Source organism: Archocentrus centrarchus, chromosome 4, assembly GCF_007364275.1.
Source record: "Archocentrus centrarchus isolate MPI-CPG fArcCen1 chromosome 4, fArcCen1, whole genome shotgun sequence".
Classification (NCBI taxonomy): domain Eukaryota; kingdom Metazoa; phylum Chordata; class Actinopteri; order Cichliformes; family Cichlidae; genus Archocentrus; species Archocentrus centrarchus.
This window is the reverse complement of record NC_044349.1, coordinates 9,285,145-9,305,509: the sequence shown is the minus strand read 5'-3', so window position 1 is coordinate 9,305,509 and position 20,365 is coordinate 9,285,145. Positions and strand designations below refer to the sequence as shown.

At 38.3% G+C, this 20,365-nt stretch overlaps 1 protein-coding gene across 6 annotated transcripts; it reads right to left on the bottom strand.

Moving 5' to 3' along the window:
• Positions 1–1,495: 1,495 nt before the first annotated feature.
• Positions 1,496–20,267, bottom strand: dnai3 (dynein axonemal intermediate chain 3). 6 transcript variants are annotated; one of them, XM_030727143.1, is made up of 23 exons: positions 20,194–20,267; positions 18,745–18,814; positions 17,996–18,034; positions 15,553–15,737; positions 14,274–14,378; positions 13,726–13,854; positions 13,425–13,624; positions 13,009–13,125; positions 12,481–12,677; positions 12,040–12,158; positions 11,372–11,461; positions 11,064–11,153; positions 9,811–9,930; positions 8,855–8,928; positions 7,433–7,586; positions 6,915–7,011; positions 5,176–5,291; positions 4,901–4,961; positions 4,482–4,612; positions 3,818–4,025; positions 3,594–3,685; positions 3,276–3,389; positions 1,496–2,144 (listed from the first exon to the last, which is right to left on the bottom strand). In XM_030727143.1, exons 2-23 carry the CDS (start codon positions 18,803–18,805, stop codon positions 2,004–2,006), a joined length of 2,640 nt encoding a protein of 879 aa, XP_030583003.1. In that variant the 5' UTR covers positions 18,806–18,814; positions 20,194–20,267; the 3' UTR covers positions 1,496–2,003. The 6 variants fall into 6 exon arrangements, with proteins under 6 accessions (XP_030583003.1, XP_030583007.1, XP_030583004.1 ...); XM_030727147.1 differs by having other exon boundaries at positions 6,927–7,011; XM_030727144.1 differs by having other exon boundaries at positions 20,134–20,248.
• Between the last annotated feature and the right edge of the window lie 98 nt (positions 20,268–20,365).

Below are 20,365 nucleotides of genomic sequence, written 5' to 3'. Positions count from 1 at the left end.
CAAATAAGACACAGTATGCGTTGTTAGTCGAGGAGGTGCACACACAGATCTCTCAAAAATCACCAAAACCTTCCATGTACAGTCATGGATGACCCAATTTGGGCCATGCTTAAGCTGAAGTATAGATGGCCTTATTTATACAAAGTCAAAGTATTATAGAGTCACATTTGATTCTAATACTCATGGTCAACTCAATGAATGCAAGGTGCCCAGGTCCTGTGCCTGCAAAACAAGCCTAAATCATCACCCCTCCACCACCATTAAAACCATGCTTGGTAGGTAAGAGGTGTTTGTGCTGATATGCTGCGTCTGATTTTCTCCAGACATGGTGCTGTCCACTTGTTGATGATCAGTTAAAGAAGTGCATCTGATTATCATCACCTGGCTGCTTCTTACCTTCTTAATTCCTATGGAAGCAGAAAAGGTGTACTTAGTTTTTCCCAGGCTTCCAGAGAGTCCTGTGCAAACTGCTTACAGACATAATTAATGTGCTTTAATCTACTTGTTCTATTCCCCATATGGAAATATTTCAAAGTTACTGCTGTTCGGGAAAACCATCTGTATGTATTTTACAAATTTATTTTATCCAGATTGTAATGTTTGTTTTCTCTGTGCTTTAGAATTGTGTTTTTAGGACTTCACTCAAAAATATAATTGCTTCATCAAATAGGCTAATTTTTTTCCCCAATAAACACATTTAGTAAAATCTTCCATTTGCGGTTAAAGTGTCTAAATGACATTAATGAGAAAACAACCTTTAGCAGTAGAGCTGCTGTGATCACTCTCTTGGTTCTGTTTATAACTTTTCAAGGCCACAGGTGCAGTTTCCTGCAATCTCAAAACAGCCTTGCAAAGTGCTTGGTCAGCAATTAACTAGCAGATAACTACATGGCCTTTGGTACACACAAAAACAAACTGACAAATGATAAGGATCTTCTTACTGGAATGAATGCATTCATGCAGCGGGCCCATTAGGCAGGCTTCTTGAAACTTAATGGTAACATCTGGTCACTGTTTAGATCAAGAAGTTATCATTACATTAGCTGATTATTTGTGCAATGAGAGTAAGCTATACACACAATTATCATGCCATAATCTTATTAAACTCTGAACCATCCAATCCGAATCAGTCCAACAGTTACGGAATAACATAATCATTTATTTGAAATTGTGGTTCTCACCATCTGCCCAGATTACTCTGGTCTCCACTTATTCCTTAGGGAATATCTGTGTATAGTATTCATAGATCACTTAGAGTGCCTCCTTTCACATTACACATTTGGCGTATTTGAACCACTTCTTTCACCCTACCCAACTAAAATGTAGTCAGCCCTATAGCCATGCACCTCCAACTGGTTCACAATGCAGCTGTGTGAATTGTTGCTTTAGTTAAGGCACAGAGAGACAATATTAAGCCATCATGATCTCTTAATAGGTATTGCATTTGGGACCCCAGTCAGTGGCTTTGAAATCTTTTATTCAAAATTGTCCACGACACAACAAGATATGTGATACTAAATGAATTTACATTCTAAAGACACTTACTGAAATTAAAGAGCCTTATAATGACTTTCTGTCAAGGTCAGATCCCAATTGTATCCTCAGGGGAGTGGTGGTAAAGAGGGCACTAATGGATGGCATTACCCAGTAACTAGATCTTAGATGAGTGGATGAAAATAATCTGTTGACCCTGAAGCTTCAACCCCAAGGTCTGGCTGAATGCAAACTGTAAAATCAATCTAAATGTTAACAGTTTTTTTTTCTTTTCTTTTTCTTCTTCTTTTTTTTTTTTTAACATAAAACCTTAAGTTACAACAAGTACTGTGAAAACAGCAGCAAACATACAAACACTGGCACTGTGTTGAAGAGATTTCCATATGGTTACATGTTCTTCATACAAAATGTACTTCATATAAATATTCAATTACCTCAATCAGTAAAAAAAATAAATAAATAAAACAGAGGAATTTAATTTATGCATTTGTGTGTGAATTTGTGTGATATTAGGTATCTTGAGTGTTTGCAGCATGTGGCCACAGGCCCATGACCTTCAAGGTGTTTTCTTCGAGTATCAGGTACTCATTGTATGCCTTCATGTTTTCCTCCTCACTGTCTTCCTGGAATTTGACTGGCTTGTCAGATTCCTGTAAACAAACCAAAGGGGGAAAAAAATGTAATCATAAACAATAATTAACAAGCATGGCGCACTTAATCCGAGATCCCATAATTTCCCATCTTTGAGGCAGAAAATTACACTGCCTCCGAATTTCAGTGAACTGAATTTTTGTTTAAGGAAGCAAATATTTAATGAACATGACTTTTTTTTAGTAGTCCTAAACACCAGCAGAAATGTCAAATCATAGACCTAGCATGTATTGCATGGGGGTTTTGTGCACTTGGATATTGTGCATTGTTAGTTTGGGCACACTCCTTCAAAAAAAAAAAAAAAGAAGTAAAATCAGGAGACTGTAGCTAATTCTTGAATCTTTCCTCCCACACCAGGAAACCAGTACTTTTAATATTATATTCAAGAGGTGTCATTGTCATACATCTGAATGACATCAAATTGTCACTGATGCTTTCAAGCCAACAAAAGAAAGAAGCTGGAAGTGAACATGAAAATTCATGCCTGTCTAGAGGAACAATGAGAAACAGACAGAAACAAATGAGATTACGATTACGACAGCAAAACAAAACTTTACCTGCGTTTCAACTGTAGCTGTCATACAGCCTAAGATGGAAACGGTTAGCCACTACAAGACTTTGCTTCTTTACTTAGCAGGCAGACTGTCAGGCACTGCCTGTCAATAACTACTCTATCCCCAGTGCTCAGGATCAAGTAACCATCTGAATGAATTAAACATGAGGAGATAGAGAGCGAGAGAGACACTGACAAAAAAGACAGCGATAGAGGGGTGCCTTCTTCATCTTTTCCAATGTGAACTTTAAACTTGCACATATTTAGCTGGGTCAATGCTAAACATTTGTAAATCTACTGTACATTCTGATCATCAACACAGTGAGGTTTTGTAGGAAGTCAAAGGTTCCTTCAAGGACACTTTAATCGTACACATTTTTTCCTGGAAGTGATGGAGAGAGAGAGAGGGAGACTGGGAAAGAATGGTTTTGATTTCCTCCCATCCTCTCTCGCCCATGTCCAGAAAGTTACAAATAACAGCTGTCGTTCAGCTATCTTACATTCACAATGTTTGATGCAAACCGGCACCTTAAATCTGCTGGGAATTCAGAATTTAGAATTAAAATCCATAACTAACCACTTTCTTCTTCTCCTCTGCCTCCTTTTTCTGTTTCGCCCACAGTTCACCCCTCTCCAAAAAGTCCTTCAGCCTGTCTTTCTCTCGTTCAAAGTATTTCTGCACTTTTAAATCCTGCACACAAACACAAGGGAAAGACACCAGTAGTTAGTTATACTTTGGCAGCCATTAAATATTAAATATATTTAAGACAAATAACACATCTGTTGGCAATGCTGCTGAAGGCGGAGTTACCATTTTCTTAACCATAGCCAAGGGTCCAAGCAACACAGTTAGAAAACAGACAGCTCATAGTCTGTCTTGGCTAGACCATCTTACCTCATTTGTGGAGGGAGAGTAAAGGGTCTTTGGAATATTGAGAACACGGAGCATTCCAAGGTTGTCAGTGACAGCCAGGTAGTGCTGCTTGGCTGTAGGTACAAAACAATGCACTAAATTAGTTTTAAGGTTCAAGAAACTTATAAGAAAGATCTCTCACAAAGGATGTGGAAAAAATAACTAAAACATTTCTTTGCTGAGCGCCTAAGAAGCCAAGAACTTACGGGAGGTGATCCAGGGTTTGATGCAAGTAATTTTGGTATTGGTGATGTGTGCATAGACTTGTGTAGGTTCGCTGGTGTTTAGGAGCAGGTTCCACATCTCAATACTCCCATCCGCTTTCCCAATGAAGAAAACAGCAGGTCGGGAGAGGGACCAGCATCCCACAGTGCACTCTTGCTCAGAGCTTGGTGTCACAAAGATGGGGCCATCCTGGGTGTTTACAAGAAGAATTTTAAGAATTTGGAGCCTTCTAGGGCATTTTTACATGTATAAGAATTATGTGCTCCAGCATTGATGAGTGAAATACCAGTATTTTAGTAGTCTGTTAATTAGCAATAATTAGTCTGTGTCTGTGCATTGTAAACCAAGATCGACCGTGTTGACCCTTTTTATTATTATTATTAAAAAAAACCCACAACACTGCTAATGCTGAGGCTTCACAAACCAACGGCTGAGTATGTGGCAGCTACATCCATCTTTTATGTACAGTCTATGGCTGTGACAAACTGAATACATGTGATTAGTTTTGCAGGGTAAACACTGTTTCACTACCAAAAATCAGTTTAAATGCTCAACATTACAAACAAGAAATTAAGGAATTTAAATTGTCCTGATTTTATGTGCACTATGCATAAGTGAAGTAATCAATACATTTTATTACAGTACCATGACATCCTCTTTCCAAATGGCAAAGTTCCAGCCTCCTGTTGTCAAAACAACGTCTTTGAAAAATGGCGATCTCTGTATTGTGTTCACCGACCAGTGATGAGTACCGAAACAGAGGAGGGGCTTGCCGCCTGGGAGAGAAGTGAGACAGATGGAGAAACTACACTGTTTTATTTGACAGTAATTTCCCTCCAAGGCAATCATAATGCATAACAGGGAGCAATTAACCTTGTAAATCATAATGGTAATTACATTTAGCAAGGCTGCCAAACTAAAGAGTGGATTTAATGTGAAAGTAGCAATTAAAGTAATTTCAATAAATTGGGTGTAATTGTTTTATGATTCAACCTACTGCTGTCAGTCTGACATCTCACTGCTGCTGAGCCATAAAGAATAGTGTGGCAAGCCAGACTACTCACTGAACAGCCGTCCAGACTCGTCTTTCTCCAGTTTCCAGTCAGTGTAAACGACCTCTCCATCCTGGATGTAAAAAATTAACATAAACCTGCACATATTATGCATTCTTCCTTATTTCTGTGATCAGCTGAGCTGAGGCAGAGTATAATAAATAGTGAGATGAGATGAAGGCTAAAAAGCCTATTTAATTAAACTGAAGCTCTACGGAAGCATTCAAGTATTTAAATGTATTTTATACTGATTTAAAAATGTGCTCCATGTTGAAGAAATATTTCACCTCTGTTCCGATATAAAACTTGGTATTGACATCTTCCAGGGTGCTGAGTGTTTTGGCTGAGGGTATTCTGAGTTGACTGTAGTCCGGGATGACCGCATTACCATCACCTTCACTATCTTTTATGTAAGAGGAAACAGAAAGAGATGATGAAGTGTGTGTGTGTGTGTGTGTGTGTGTGTGTGTGTGTGTGTGTGTGTGTGTGTGTGTGTGTGTGTGTGTGTAAGGGGGGGTGGGGGGTGGGGGTGTTACTGATTTGGGACTAAAATATTCACAATACTCTTAACTCAAGTACATTAAACGAATAAGAAACACTAAAATAAAAGAAAAATGGCAAGAATTTGGTTTAAAAAATGAAAGTAAAAAGAAGAAGCAGCTTTTAGGAAGATCTACTTTATTCAAATTGAGGGAATAACAGACTGAACGGTGGTGCCGGTGCTGTAATCTGACCATGAACAAGACAACAAAAGGAAGTGAGGTGGGGAGGGATACAGCTGAGGTGAAAGGGCTGGTAAGAGTGGATTTGAAGGGAGAGGGAAAGAAAAGCATTAAAGGTAGAGGTGGGAGGGAAGGTTGTGGATTAAAAAAAGACAGGAGGTAAAAGGTTGAGGGGCTGAGACGGGCTGGGCTAGCAGAAGCCTTTTCCATCACAAAAGCCCAACTGTCTGCCAGAGACCGTGAGGGTCTATCTGTTCACCGCCCCTTACCTGCAGACCACTCCCCATCAAGTCTCACTCTGGTAGAGTCACTCTTAAAGGTTAGATCAGATTACCCAATCACATATCTTCTAAATCTATTTCCCCCCCAGTTAAGATGTGTGTAAAGATATGAGAAAGATGATACAGGATCAGCTACAGACATTGTTGGACTTTTACCCCACTGCAGTGCTGTTTAACTGTTGCTTAATCCCCATGAGGGTGTGCTCACAATTTATCAGTGTGGAAAATCATGTGGTACTGTTACAGGGTATGTTGCAGCATTTCAAATGTTCAGATGACCCCAGCATCAGAAATGGCAAAAGGCACGGAAGCAGACAGCAAAGAGCATCCTCAATCAATACGGATCAGATATCTTAGGTAGAGCCACAGTATCAATCACACAGAGATTCATTAAAATTGTAATAACAGACTCCCTGAGGGCTGCTGAAAAAAAGAAGATTTATTGCTTCAGTTAGTAACCATATTAATTATATAATAACCAGCCACCAAAGCTGTGTTTATGGAAGCAAACCTTCAGCCAGACAAAGACATGTCTCTTCTAAACTAGCCAGGACACACATGATCATCCTCTGGCCCTCAAGGAGTCTGAGCAGCATATTGCAAAGAGCTGACAACTATGAGGTCCTTGTTTTGGAAGTATCACTTAATAAAGTGCTATGAAACTGGAGGAGATACAGACAGAGAGAGACACAGAGTAGCTTAGGGCCAAATGAGCACTGCCCCACTGATCACTGTGCTCAGCCATCCAAAGCTGAACTCAAGAATCCAAAACTCCCCCAAAGAGGGCAAGGAGCAACGTTCTCTGCTTGCTCTCCTCACTTGCATCAGTTTGCAACACAAAGATTCAGATCTTGCAAGAATTACTGAGTTACATTAAGGCATAATTACAACACTCTTTACCCTTGATATTTTGAAGATTAATGGAACTGAGCAATGTGACTGATTGCAGGAAAATGGAGAGCGAGTACAACAGACTGAGACAGATAAAGCTTTGCAGCCTCGAGGGTAAACGCTCTCGCTCACCTGTGTTCCTACCTGTATTACCATTACAGGTGTAATGTTCTAGGCTGAACTTCAAAGGAGCATACTCTCCACTTGTATCGATCTTTGGCAGGGAAACCTGATATGTGGCAGAAAAGAAAATGGCTTTTATTACTTGAAGAAAAAAACAATGTTTAAAACAAAATCACAGACCACGCTCAAGAATTTGCGCACTAAAATCATTAACTGAAACCCAGGTAAATAAATAAATGTGCACATAAATACAAATTAAACAGAGTTATTAAATTTGTTGTAGACTAAAGCCATTTTCCTTTATTTTCTTTAACAAAGTTCTGTCTATAGTAGAATTACTGATGACTAAAAATAATAATAAGCATCAAGCTGTTTTTTTGTTGTTTTTTGCTTACATTATATGTGGCTTGATTTTCTTGTGGTTGTAAACTGAATTTAAAAAATGATTTAAAAACATTTGAGGTCAAAAGAAGCTCTGGTTCCACACAAAGAACACACTCTGTATTGCATCCCAAACACTGCAGTACCCTGAAAAGCGGTTTCCATGTCCGGTGCAGGTGTTTGAACGTTTCGGGGACGCTGTAGGCTGTCGTTGGGGTCTTCTGATCCACATTCTGCTTCCTGTCAGCCAGCGGCTGGCTCTGCAGTTTCGGCACTCGCAGATCCCAGAACATGACGGTGCTTTAGGAGGAGACGCAAAAAAGAAAATGTGGAATAAAAACTACCTGAAAATGAACAAAATTCTCTATCCTCAAATGTTCATATTTAAACATCAACGCCCATTATTGAGTATACAGACGTGTGGTTTTCTTCAAATGTGGTAACTGCCAAAAACAACAAAGTGCAATATTTTGACATGCTTCTGTGTAACTCCTTTAGTACCAGTCCAATGACATTACCTGTGTAAAACACAGTCTGTATAGATACTGATACTTCATATTTTAACTGAGTAACAGTACATGCAAACTGGTGCAAACTGTAGTAAAACACAGCAAACACTAGTGAGAACTAAACTGCATAGATATTTCCCCGAGTGATACAACCACAACCTTACACCAACATTAAACCACAGAGACGCACTCATTTACATGCCTGGTTACCGTCTACAGTTAGCACTCCATCCTCTCATACAAATATGGTCACTTCTGGCTCAGAAAAAACAACATGGCAGCGGAAAATGCTAACACTCCAGCTTTAAAATGGTCCTTCACACACCAACGGGTAGTGTCATAAAGGCTATGCTTATATTTTATACAGTCTGTATGAAGGTTTCAACCAGAGCTAAGTTGGTTTTTTTTTATGTTGCTAACTGCATTTTATCAAGTACCGCTCTTATATACTTCATGTACTACTTTACTTGAACATTTCTTGCAACTGTGTTACAATTTTGAGGCAAATGTTACTACCTCTTATATTCTTTGTACTTCACACTCCATTATGTTTATTTTCAAACTTTAGTTATACAATTATACAAAACATAAGCAACAAATAACTGGCATTATGATGTATTCATTTAGCTTAGATTAACACATAAGTAATATATTACCATGTGAGACTTGTGTAAGTTTTGTTATAATTTCACAATAATACTTTGTGTTCTTTTTTCACGCACATGTAGAGGTGCAGCAATGTCATGTCAGTTATATGTGAGAAATGTCTAAAACTCATTTTCTAAACACTGTTCACTTCCAAAGCTTTTCTCTCTCTTTTTTTGTCTTCATTTGACCTTCATTACATAGACAAAAATCTAGAGAGACATCAAACAACTTTGTGGATTAAAAAAAACACACAAGCTATCAGCCACTGCAAAACACACTCAGAATCAACATCCAAAGTACAATTGATATCTCAATCAAGGAATGACTAATAATACTGGCAAGCAGTGAACAGTAAGAAGAACGAGGAACAGGAAGAGAGAAGACAGACAGACTTTTCTGTAGAAAGCTTACCAGTCAGGGGAGCAGGTGACAACCTGAACAGAGATGTTACACTTGTTCTCGACTGGTAAGCCTGTCCTGGTCACCTAATCAGAGAGAATTACAATAAATGTCTACATCAGGCCTGGTATTAGAGTGAACATAGTTCCTGAAGATATACGGGAAGTCAGATTTTCCTCTAGGGGCACTTTGATGATTGCCTTATTTTACTTATCCAGATAAATGAAAGAGACAGTAGTGATTTATTATAGGCAGCTACACAGAGGTAAGTGATAGGCACAAGTGGGAAACCATAAGTGGATATAAATGGATATTTCTCCAGCTACTAACTTTTCTATACACATTTAATATTGGATTTCTTTGTGTCTGGTAAAAGACAAAATATATTCTTATTACAATATCTCTGTAGGTTTTTTTTTCTTTTGGCATTGTGGTTGTGGGGTTTATTGTGTGGTCATTGTATAACTTTTGTTGAGCATCTATTCCACATTGCTCCTTTTCTGCATTTTCACCCTCATTTGCAACACTTGCTCTGCCTGTTACCTGCTGCCCACTAATGCCCTACATCCTCTTAGCCCTGTTTATACTGAAGTGCCCATTAACCTGTCACCATTCCAAAACAGGACAGGGAAATCATTATGCCAGCATGACTTCAAGGTCAGTTTGAGGCCTGACCTTGCTATGTGGGTTTTATTACCAATTTGAGATTGGTTTTAGTATGTTGAGCTATGTCAGAGTGTTTGTATTAGATATGATTTAGGAAGGCTGAGATCTAGAGAACATTAAAGATTGCTTTTCTGAGACCATTGCTGTGGAGTCACACAAAAACAACTTTTATCAGGAGGTTAAATTAAACAGCAGTAACCTTGTGGAAGGTTTCAGGGTATGCTCATGTGCTCCTGGTGGAAAAAGTAATTCCCTGCAGTTGTTATTCCCTCCAACCTCTTTTGCCCTTCAGCCCCACGTACCTCAAATGTTCTCGGCAGCCACTGGACATCAGTAACTGGGGATTTGTGGCTGCTTTCTACGGCAGAAACGGCACAGTAGCGCAAAACAGGAGTCTTGTTCTCTTTGATGTCATCGAGGTCCTGGTTACACACAGACAGATACACAACATTATCCACTTCATGGTGAGCTCTGACAAGCTAATCTAGACACAAAGACTGTATCTAGTGTAGAACGCACAATCAGAATAATGAAATGCACACAGACTGTCTGTTTAATCCCACACCTGAACATATTGAACAACAGTGATTTTTCCAGTCACACTTTTTGAGGGGGCGACTACCATGTGCGGATGGAAAATCAAAGGGCAGTAAGGTAAATACAGTTAAACAGATTACGGAACACTAGGTCCACTTACAAAACATAAAAACACTGCAATGTGGTTATTTAGTTTAGTTTAAAACATCTACTCATAGTGCTGTAAGCAAATTTTATAAACAAATTAGCCACATATATCTTACTCACAGTGAGGACATGCAGTTTGAGTTATAAAAATGTAAAAAAAAAATGTAAAAATAAAAATGTAATTCTTTATTTATCTGATAACCCAGTAACAGGTGCTATTGTAGCACAGCTTTCACAGCACCTAACATCCAAAAAGAGCCTTCTAGCAGATACAACTGCCTCTGTTTACACCGTAAACAGCAGGAAGGACAGTGATCTGATTTCCCTGTATGTTATCTTCTATGTGGGGGAAATCTACGCAGGTAGATGAAGAGTTACGTAACAGCTGGTATATGTGAGCTGATGCTGTTGACTCTGGGGAATAAAGGGCAAACAATGACAAAGAGAACAGAAGGAGGCACAGAGGGTGGGAGAGGGGCAGGCAAAGAGAAGGAAGCAGTGAGGAGAAGGATGGAGACAGCTGTTCCACTGTAGAGGCAATAAAGAAAGGCAAAGCAAATGTGGGCTGGAGATGATGGGGCATAAGTGTCTATTTAAATACAGCTGGAAGATGTCAGTGCAGGTCAGGCTTTAAGGTACAGAACTGGTTTAATATCTGATGACTGGATGTCTCAACAGGCCACGGTGGATTTAGTGTACTTGCCCTGTTGCTGATTTAAGTCTAAGGCTCGTTCTCTCCCTTACCTTTTTTTTTTTTAATCACTCTATAGGTGTTGTTACTGCAAAATAACATATATAAAAATATAGTTTAATATTCTGTCCCAGCTCTCCCTACACAAACATCTGCTACAAACATCACATGGGTACTTACAAATGTGTCAGTGTTGCCAGAGCCCTGCTTATTGTTAGGCTGCGTTCCCTGTAAGAGCAGGATGCGAACAGAAATGTCCCATAACACCACCTGAGACATCAGGAACATAAAGTCATTTAATGGAGATCATTATCTGAGTCTAATACAAATCCATATGTAAAAATAAGAGACAAACATATCAGATAATGGCATTTTATACTGAAATAAAATGAGGGCATGGGATGAGAAACAGATTATTTTGATTTGTGAAGTTGTGAGGTACAAAAGGCAGAAGGGGCAGTAGAGATGCTGAGCTAAAACATGAGCACCTGGCCATTCATGCAGCCACCAACAATAATATCTGGATTAGAGGGGCAGAACTCAAAGGCAGCAATGTCATCTGGGCACTCCAAGAGCAACTACAAAAAACAAACAAACAAAAAAACACATATAGAAAAATCAGAATGCACACATTTGAGAGTAGAAGTTTCCATGTATTTCCATGTACAGTAGGAGTGTGTCATCCCAAAAATGTATTTATTCTCCACTCTATCTTATTTGATAAAAGCATATGCCTACAGGAGACTTTGTTTCATCAAACATAAGGGGGAAAAGACCCAGGAGGGACACTATGCAGTACATCTTTTTTGGGGGGCTTTTATAGTAAATATAATTTATTTCTGTTATTTATGTGTGTTGTCAAAGTGCCACTGGTCCCAGAGGATGAAACCAAATCATGACACATGCACCAGTGAAGATACACGTAATACAGAACTCGTGTTACTTTTTGAGTGATTTAGCAGCTCAGTTATATTGATTGAGTGCTTGGCTCAAATCAATAGATCTTCTTAAATTTAATACAGCAGAAGATAAATGACAGCGAAAGAGCAAATACTTCCAACTAATTCTTATCAAAGTGTGTCTCAGACAGTTTTTTTTTTTTTTTTAGTGTTTTCTCATCTTCCGTTAATGGGTTTCTCTCATCTGCTTCTCATACCTGGGGATTAGCTGGATCAGAGAAACTATAGAAGACAATGAAAGCAGGACTGATGATGTGTGTAGTGGACTCATCCAACTGCTTCTCCCTTTTCTTTGTCAAAGCCACAGCTATGAGACCTGCCACATAAAAAGAAACCCAACCCTACAATGTATCAGCTACATAGTAACAGGAAAACAGACTTATGATTACAAAGCCTTTTTTTTAAAAAAAAAAAAAGGAAAATTGGTATATCAAATAAATTTATAATTCCTACTTTGAATAGAAGCCAAAAAATGATCCTGCATTTGCATTAATCATGTTGATATTCATTTTCTGTTTTTTTTGTGGAAGTCTATGTGTGTCAGGTTCTAATTAATTTTTTTGCAATATCATGCATGACTGGTCACAGCTCATCGGGTGCACTGATTTTTTTTCTCTGATTTAAGTTATGCACTTTACCGGGGATTGTAGGGTGCCAGTTAACGCTGCTAATTTTCTTGCCCTTGGTGTGTTTCTGGTCTGTGAAGGCCTGATGAAGCACCAAACCTTCGGAAACCTTCACCAACCTGTCAGCAGCTTCACCTCCTGTGCCCAAAACCTTAAAGTCATCAGTGAAGATGTTCATAATGATTTCCTGCTGAAGGGCATGCAGGACCCTACAAAACAATAAACATCTTGGTAAAACCTCTAAAAGCAAAATATGGGTCATGAAATTTGGACTGGGACATTTTGTGTCTCAATGCTCACAAACAGCTGAGCAAACAGATAAACAAATGCCACTGAAAACATTTTTGCCTCTTGCCTTGGCAGAGGAATAAAGTAGACCCAATTGTCTTAATATACCTTCATCATATTTCCAGTGAACATTCTCATGTTCCTACACTTATATTGTGGATGGGATTGAGTTATCTATAGATGATGTTTTGACCATGGGATTAGGAAGCAGATGGAAAAGACACAATGAATTAGTGTAAGAATTGGTTTTACCTGGGGATGACTGAGTTGCAAAATGTCTTCAGATTCTCAGAACTGAGGATGCTTTCTATTTCTTCCTCACTTAAATCTCTTGGCTCATACTGGGTAAACACATCCCTGTGAAACTTACTGTAAAAACAGACAGAAGGCAACACACACCAAAAATATGTGTAAATCTATTTACTTTTAAAACAATACATTCTGAAAAGTGTCACACATTCACTGAATGTATGTATAATACAGAGCTCTCTAATCTATATAGTATGTACGGCATGCAGACTGCTGAAAATAATTCTGAAATGGATTTAATTTTACACTTTCTTTCTGATTTGAAACACATGAAATCCTATTACCAGGTTAGTTGAACCTTATTGCTTTCCCTGGCTCTAGAACAAATCCATTTTAAGTGTACTGATTTGCTGGCATACCACTGAGTCTGAGCACTGCTGTTCTGCAGCCTGGGAACAGCCTGTGTCCTGCAGTCCCTCTGCATCAGCTTGATGCTGAATCTGCTGTCTTGATAGGAAGCAAACCGCAGGAGGCTATCCTTAGCATCTGCAGCGCTGCGGTCAGAAAAACAGACTGGTGCCCCAAACGTCCTCCGCACTTTTGAGAACTTGGAGCACAGCTGATGATGACAAGGAAGCAGAACAGAATTACAAGAATTGATGAGCAAAGAAATCAGATCAGATATAAATATTTAATGTTTATTTGAATATGCTGCAGTGCCTTTTCTCTGGTCTCCTTGACAGACTCTTCATCTATTTCGAGCTCACTGCCAAGAGATATCCATGGTTTCGGTTCTGGGGTTTTACTGAGATCATCTTCAAACACTTCTATTATTTCAGGCTGTGGAGGCTGCGGAATACAGATTACAGGAATATATAGTGTAAAGAACAAAAGAACACAAGATTCAGATTCATTTTAGACAGTTAAATCTATAATCTTTACATGCATTCATAGTTAAAGCAAAATGTTTATCCTAGAATGTGATAGTAAAATGGTACCTGAAGGCTTAAATTTTACATAAAAATAGCTAGGAAAGCAAAATGTCCATGATGATATATGACCTGTCATTATTACAAAACTTTCTGCCTGTGAAACTGTTCATCGGGCATGCATTTTTTAAAATTACTGGCCCTACACTGATGCCAATCTGTCTGTTCTAAATAACAAACATATATCATATATATTTAGAAAAGAGAAAAATTTGCTGAGATTGTGCCTATTAACAAAATTGAACCTTGTTACTGTAACCAAAACTACTATGAGCTTACTTTATATATTCTGGCCTTCGCTTCTGGTGTCAGAACCAGGTAAAAACTCTGTCCATAGGTGAACTTTATGTCAAAAACCAGCAACATTTCCTCCTCTATGTAGTCCTGTCAGAAGAATTTAGAATTCACAGTATTCATTTTTTTATGACAATATTATTCATACATTACAGTACAAATGACGGCAGAGAGAGCGAACGTCAAAATGAGATGTGGATTGCAGACAAAAGAAATAACACTTGGCTGTAAAAACCACACAAACATCACAAAAACTGAAAAGGCTGAAAGGAAAGCATCAATACAGGGACTCACAAATGTCGATAAATTCCTGGAGGGAGATCGCTGAAATTATAACAAATAATGCACCAGCACAAGCACAAATGGCTGCAACATCATCAGCCACTTACCCAGGTTACGCCGTAGGCTCTACAAAGATTCCATGCACAAGTCTAAATTAGGCCTACGATGTAACCTAGGTAAGTGGCGACATTGTTGCCGTCATTTATGATTGTGTTGGTGCATTATGTGTTAATTACCCTGTAGTCGTGTCCCTGTGTTATACATGCGGTGCCAGCCGACAGAGAAAAATAAAATGCTGGGACTTTTTTCCCTCCTGGGTCCTCGCTCTTTGTTGTCATCAGCAAACACATTTGTCCCTCTTATTTTATCCACTTCTTGGTACATTCCCTCATGTCCATTCCTATAGTTTGAACAATCTCCCGCCAGGGATTTGTTGATATTTGTGAGCACTAATATTGATGCTATGATTATTGTTCCTTATATTAGACAATGATCGCTATTCTCTCACTGATAAATTTAAGAACTGCAGTGAAAAAGTAGCCGGAAATGCACAGGTGCTGAACAAGCCAATCACAACCGTTGTGGACTGCGTTGACCCGATGTGTAGTTACATCTCTAGGAAGGTGCATGTCAGGTTATGCTGTAGGCTACGCCATAGGGTTCAGAGGGGTTTGTGGTTACACCATAGTTTACGGCATATATTTCCTACTGAAGAATAAATGCCCTGAACCAAAGATTTCTTACAGAAGTCTAAATCAGGGTTAAACTTCATGTGTGGCTCCCTAAAGGTGCTGTAATAGGTGGGGTATAGATGCATAAAAGAAGAGTGGCAGTTACTATATATTTAATCTAGATAAGACAAAGGAAAAAAATAGGATAAAATGGTTGCTCTGTTCCCACAGGTCTTAATGTGGTCTGTGCATCATCACAGTATCTTGACTGAATTGTCTGAGTAATCTATGCAACAATGATTCAGTCTAACCAGCACAATCTGCTTCACTGGGCTGAAATCGGACACTGCGGCTCTCATCTTAATGTCCTGTATGATCTCGTCCTTTTTCAGCAGCTTGTAAGGCCTCTCCTCTGTGACATCCTCATTAACACAGCACTCAAAGCGCTCCTGGGTGGCTGTTGTCAGGACAATGGGGTAGATATCATCGGGGTGATCTTCAGGAGAGATCAGAACCAATTAAGAGAAAAAAGACAAAGACAGTTATCCAATAAAATGAGCTTCTGGACATGATTCCCTAAAAGCAAATCTATGGGTTTATTGGATAGGTACCTTTTTTCAGAAAGTCTTATTTCCTAAACTCCCAAAGTATCACCTTTGAAATGTCTCAAATAAATAAAACAATAATACAGAATCAAATACATGTGTTACATAATGTTGATCAAGCAAATAAAGTGACTGAAACAAATAATCAAACAATAAGGATTTCCATATCAAAACAATGTAAATACTGAGGTACTGTAAGCAAACTCTGGTATCAGCTTTGGGATTTTACTTGCTTGTAGACACATATACAAACAGCTGCAAAGCCCACTGACAAGTATTTGTTCAAATCTGTTTGGAGTGGGCCTGAAGAATGCACGTGGAATTGGTGCATTGCAGTGTATCGTCTATGGGGACAAGTCCTTGTGGTCACAACAATTTGGCAGGCACGCGCACATCCACACGGAGCTTTGTGTTCAGCCCCTGATGAAGACTCACTTAACCTTAAGACTATAACACAAGATCTTGCCCCTGCATTTTCTGATCAAAACATACTACAATGCCTCTTATCCTCCATATGCTTTCCTCTCCAGGATGAATGGCACAATACAAGCAGTCCTTGTGAAAAGTCTATGTGCAGTGTTTAAATGTTTCTAGCAGTGAATGCTGTTGCTTTTGTTCTACTGTATCTGAATGTGTAAAAATCAACATGGCATCCCTCAAGACATTAAGTGCAGTTACAGAGATGACTGTTATAATATGAAGCTAAAGTACTGCACTATCGCCACAACAAAGCTTTTCTTAATAAACAATCCATTCAGACTCCACCATATCTAAGCCAAGCTCAGTCCAGGGCATACTACAGTAAACAAAGCTTTGCATAATGATAGTTTTCATCTTGCTTGTGGTCTCTCTCTTCAAAGTCGTTCCACGGCGTTGCTAAGGGGACACTGGGAATGCTCAAGTACAGCTTAAGTAACCACTTCCCAGCTGGGTGTGTCAACCTTTTCCACTCACACCACTTAGGCCTCACGCCAAATCATTGTAGTGGAAACTCACACCCTTCATTTCACAGAGTCATGTGTCAACCAAGGTATTTGTATTCATGGGAAATATTTGCTTGGGAGACATAAAGAGTGTGATGTGCAATGTCCCAGAGCCCTCAAGAATGCAATTAAATTGCATTTGTAGGCTGCACCAAAAAGCTATTTTTAATTTGTTAAGCCTCTTTTCTCTTGCATAATTTACCCAGGCATTTTTAAAGCATACCGCAAGATATTTATACCAAGCCTCAGAGCATTAAAATTTTAGCACTGGTTGTTTTCCTGTCTGATGATATTAGTGAAGAATTTAAGCTTGAACAAAATTTATTCATCAACCTATTGCAAACTGTGCAGAAAGCTACATTTATTTTAGAAGGAAACTGTGCTGTCACTGTCATAATGCTGACAAGTTGGTTCCTACAAGGTTAACCGTTAGATTTATGGTGAAGATGTGGTTTTTGGTTAAGTTTAGGGCTAAGCCTGAGCTAAAGTCCCCGAGGAATATGTACAAGTCAAAAACAAACCTAATTAGAGTGTGTTCGCAACTTGGACTTAGACTGTGGGAGGAATAAATTTAATATGAATGTACAAAAAAGAGCAAATTTCAAAAGGAAAGGAAAGATTTTTTGCTCACAATCACCTAATCTATAATAAAATAATACACTGCTGGTGACATGTACTTAACCAAAAACATGTTTTCAGTGTTGGTATGTTTAAAAGGAAACCAGACCTTGACATTAATTAGGCAGAGCTGAGTAGAGAGGATCTCCAAAGGCTATGCAACAGTACACTCAGGAATACATCAGAACAATGCATATATGATTACTCAAAAGGTATTATGTTCAACAATTCATGTTACATGACTACTTTAAAGTAGGACTGTTCTTTTGAGGTGAGCATTGCTATATAAACCTGTATAAAATTTATCATTTTAGTACTTAACTTAAAAAGAAATAATAAATGACAGTAATGAAATGCACTGGACTTCACAAGTATGATTAAACATGTTATTTATTTAAAAAATTATTTACTCCACCTTACTATTATTATAATAATAAGGGTCTCATTGATATATATGGCCAAAGTTTTTAATTAGATCTGGATATTTGCAAATAGCTCCTAAGAGCCAAATGCCCAGGTTCTAAATATTCATCTAAAAAAATTCTTACCCGGCTTTTCCTTAGCTGAAGTTGGCTGACTCTTCTTGCCTGAATGGAAAGTAACTATCAGCTGTCAGGGTAAATCCCCAAGGAATGTATACAAGTCAAAAACAAACAAGCCTATTTAGGTTGTATTGACAACATGGATTTACACTGTCAGGGTTGTAAGCTTGAAATCGGTGAAAAGAGTAAATAAATGTACAAAACACAATAAATTTTAAAAGGGAAAAACTGTGAAAACAATTATTTTTTTTAAACTCACATATGGCACAATCACCTCATAGTAAAATGATAGGCTGCTGGTGACGTGCATTTACCCAAAAGCAGGTTTTGAGGGGTATCAAACACTGAACCACAGCTGAGTAGACAACATCTCCACCCACTGTCACTCTACAGGCCGTGCAACATTACACTCAACCCTAATAGAACAATGCGGGTTTTTTTTTATTTTTTAGATTATTTTTTAAACTATGCTTGTTACAAAACTAATTTAAAGTAATGCTGTTGTTTTGAGTTTAACCACCCCTCGAAGTAAACTTTAATAAACTAAAATTCCATAGAGTTCACAAGTATTATTAAATTGAATTAAGCTATATTTAAGGGTTAAAATGCAAAAAAAAAAAAAAAGTGTAATTCAAATGCATCAAAAATTGTAGGATTACTCTGGCTCTGGGAAATCAGCTTACTATTTTGTTTACATGTCTCTGCATGAAAGATGTTGTTTAGACAAACAAGCATATTAGTGCACCAACACTCACCTTTACCTTTCCCCTTACCGCCTGCTTTTCTTGATGCACTTTTTTCCCTTTTAGGCGCCATCCTTGCTCTCTGTGGAAGTTTACACAGATTTTCTGTAAACAACATAGTGGTCTATTTTTTCCAAGCAAAACGGAAAACAATACATTTTGTATACAAATTTCTATTTCATTTCCCCACCGTCACCGCCCCTGAAACGCATCCACTCAAGCAGTACAGATATCATTATCAATGGCTGTGGTGACATCTTGTGGAAGATAAGAGAATTGCATTGCCTCGTTAACAACGTCCGATAAACTCTGAGAATAAATGCTTATGTTAATTTCTACAGTATACCCAAATAATATCAGTTAAAGTTAAAACTATTGGTGTTTTACAGTGAATGGGTTTTGGATCCAAATCGAAGTTTTCAGTATTATCCAAATAATTTACAAGGTAAAGACTAGAATTCAAAATCTTACTTTTATTAACAGAGCATTGTACTGTAATATGAAATTATTTCACATAATGGTCCCATTTAACGTGATATGGTGCAAATACATTATTATATCTGATTATTACAGCAATGTATTCAAGTTCTTGCTGGTCTTAATAATTATATTACTATATTCAGTGATGGAGGAAGTTTTCTAAGGCACTTCAGTAAAGCTCTGAAACTTTAATATTGTGTTACATTCAAAATATTTCATAAATATCAGCAAAATGTATTGGGCACCACAGTGACACAGCGATTAGCACTGTCACCCCCACAGGAAGAAGGTTCCGGGCTTCTCTCCGAGTACTCAGCTTCCTCCCACACTTACAAAGGCATGCATATTAGATTAACTGGAGTTTCTTAATTGGCTGCAGACGTGAATGGTGGTCTGTCTCTCTGTGCCAGCCCTGTGATAGACTGATTACCTGGATGGATGCACTCTGATCATCAAAAGTAGTAATGGCGTTATTTGACCACTGTAACTAATGTATGAGTGATGCCAAGAGGAGTTCATTTTACTGCTTTATATATTAGGTAACTTGATTTGCCCTATAAGCAAACACAAAAAATTGAAACCGGAAAGTATTGGGACCTAAAAATACACTATCCCATAAAGCTAAAGTATCAGAAGTATTACAGTTTTGTATCTTCTGAAGTTTTTATTTGCTTTCAATATAGATTAGCTTCCAGTTTAGCTTTTATCATTTGAAAACGGTCATTTGTTTAGCTTTTTATGAGCTTCCTTGCTAATATTAGTGTAATATGGAGGGTATTTTAGTCATTAGTTTTAGTTTTTAGTTTGTTCATATCATAAGTCGTAAACGCGTTACAGGCGTCCTATTTTTACTTGAAGGTTTGTTTGGCTTTTAAAAATGAGAAGACATTAGCTAATATAGGCTAGTTAAAGTTAAATTACCGTTTAGTGGGGCTAACATGTGCAGCTGTTCCCGTTTATAGACGAATAAATAAATATTACCGTTAGTTTACACCAAACAAGCTGGACACCCTCTGCACGCTCACTGTTCTTCGCTCAGCAGTGGGGATTGTTTGGTTGCCAATGGTTACCAAGATAGAGGGCGGGAGAACATTGACTGACACGTGCAAGAGCCAATCACATTCCATCTGAACAGCGCTTCACCACGTGGTTA

Excerpts from the sequence above, each read along its gene's own strand:
- dnai3 (XM_030727143.1), bottom strand. The coding sequence starts at position 18,805 with ATGGCGCCTAAAAGGGAAAAAAGTGCATCAAGAAAAGCAGGCGGTAAG. Across the intron at positions 12,678-13,008 it reads TGCAACTCAGTCATCCCCAG|GGTCCTGCATGCCCTTCAGC; the intron begins GTAAAACCAATT and ends ATTGTTTTGTAG. Across the intron at positions 7,012-7,432 it reads CATGGAAACCGCTTTTCAGG|GTTTCCCTGCCAAAGATCGA; the intron begins GTACTGCAGTGT and ends GCCACATATCAG.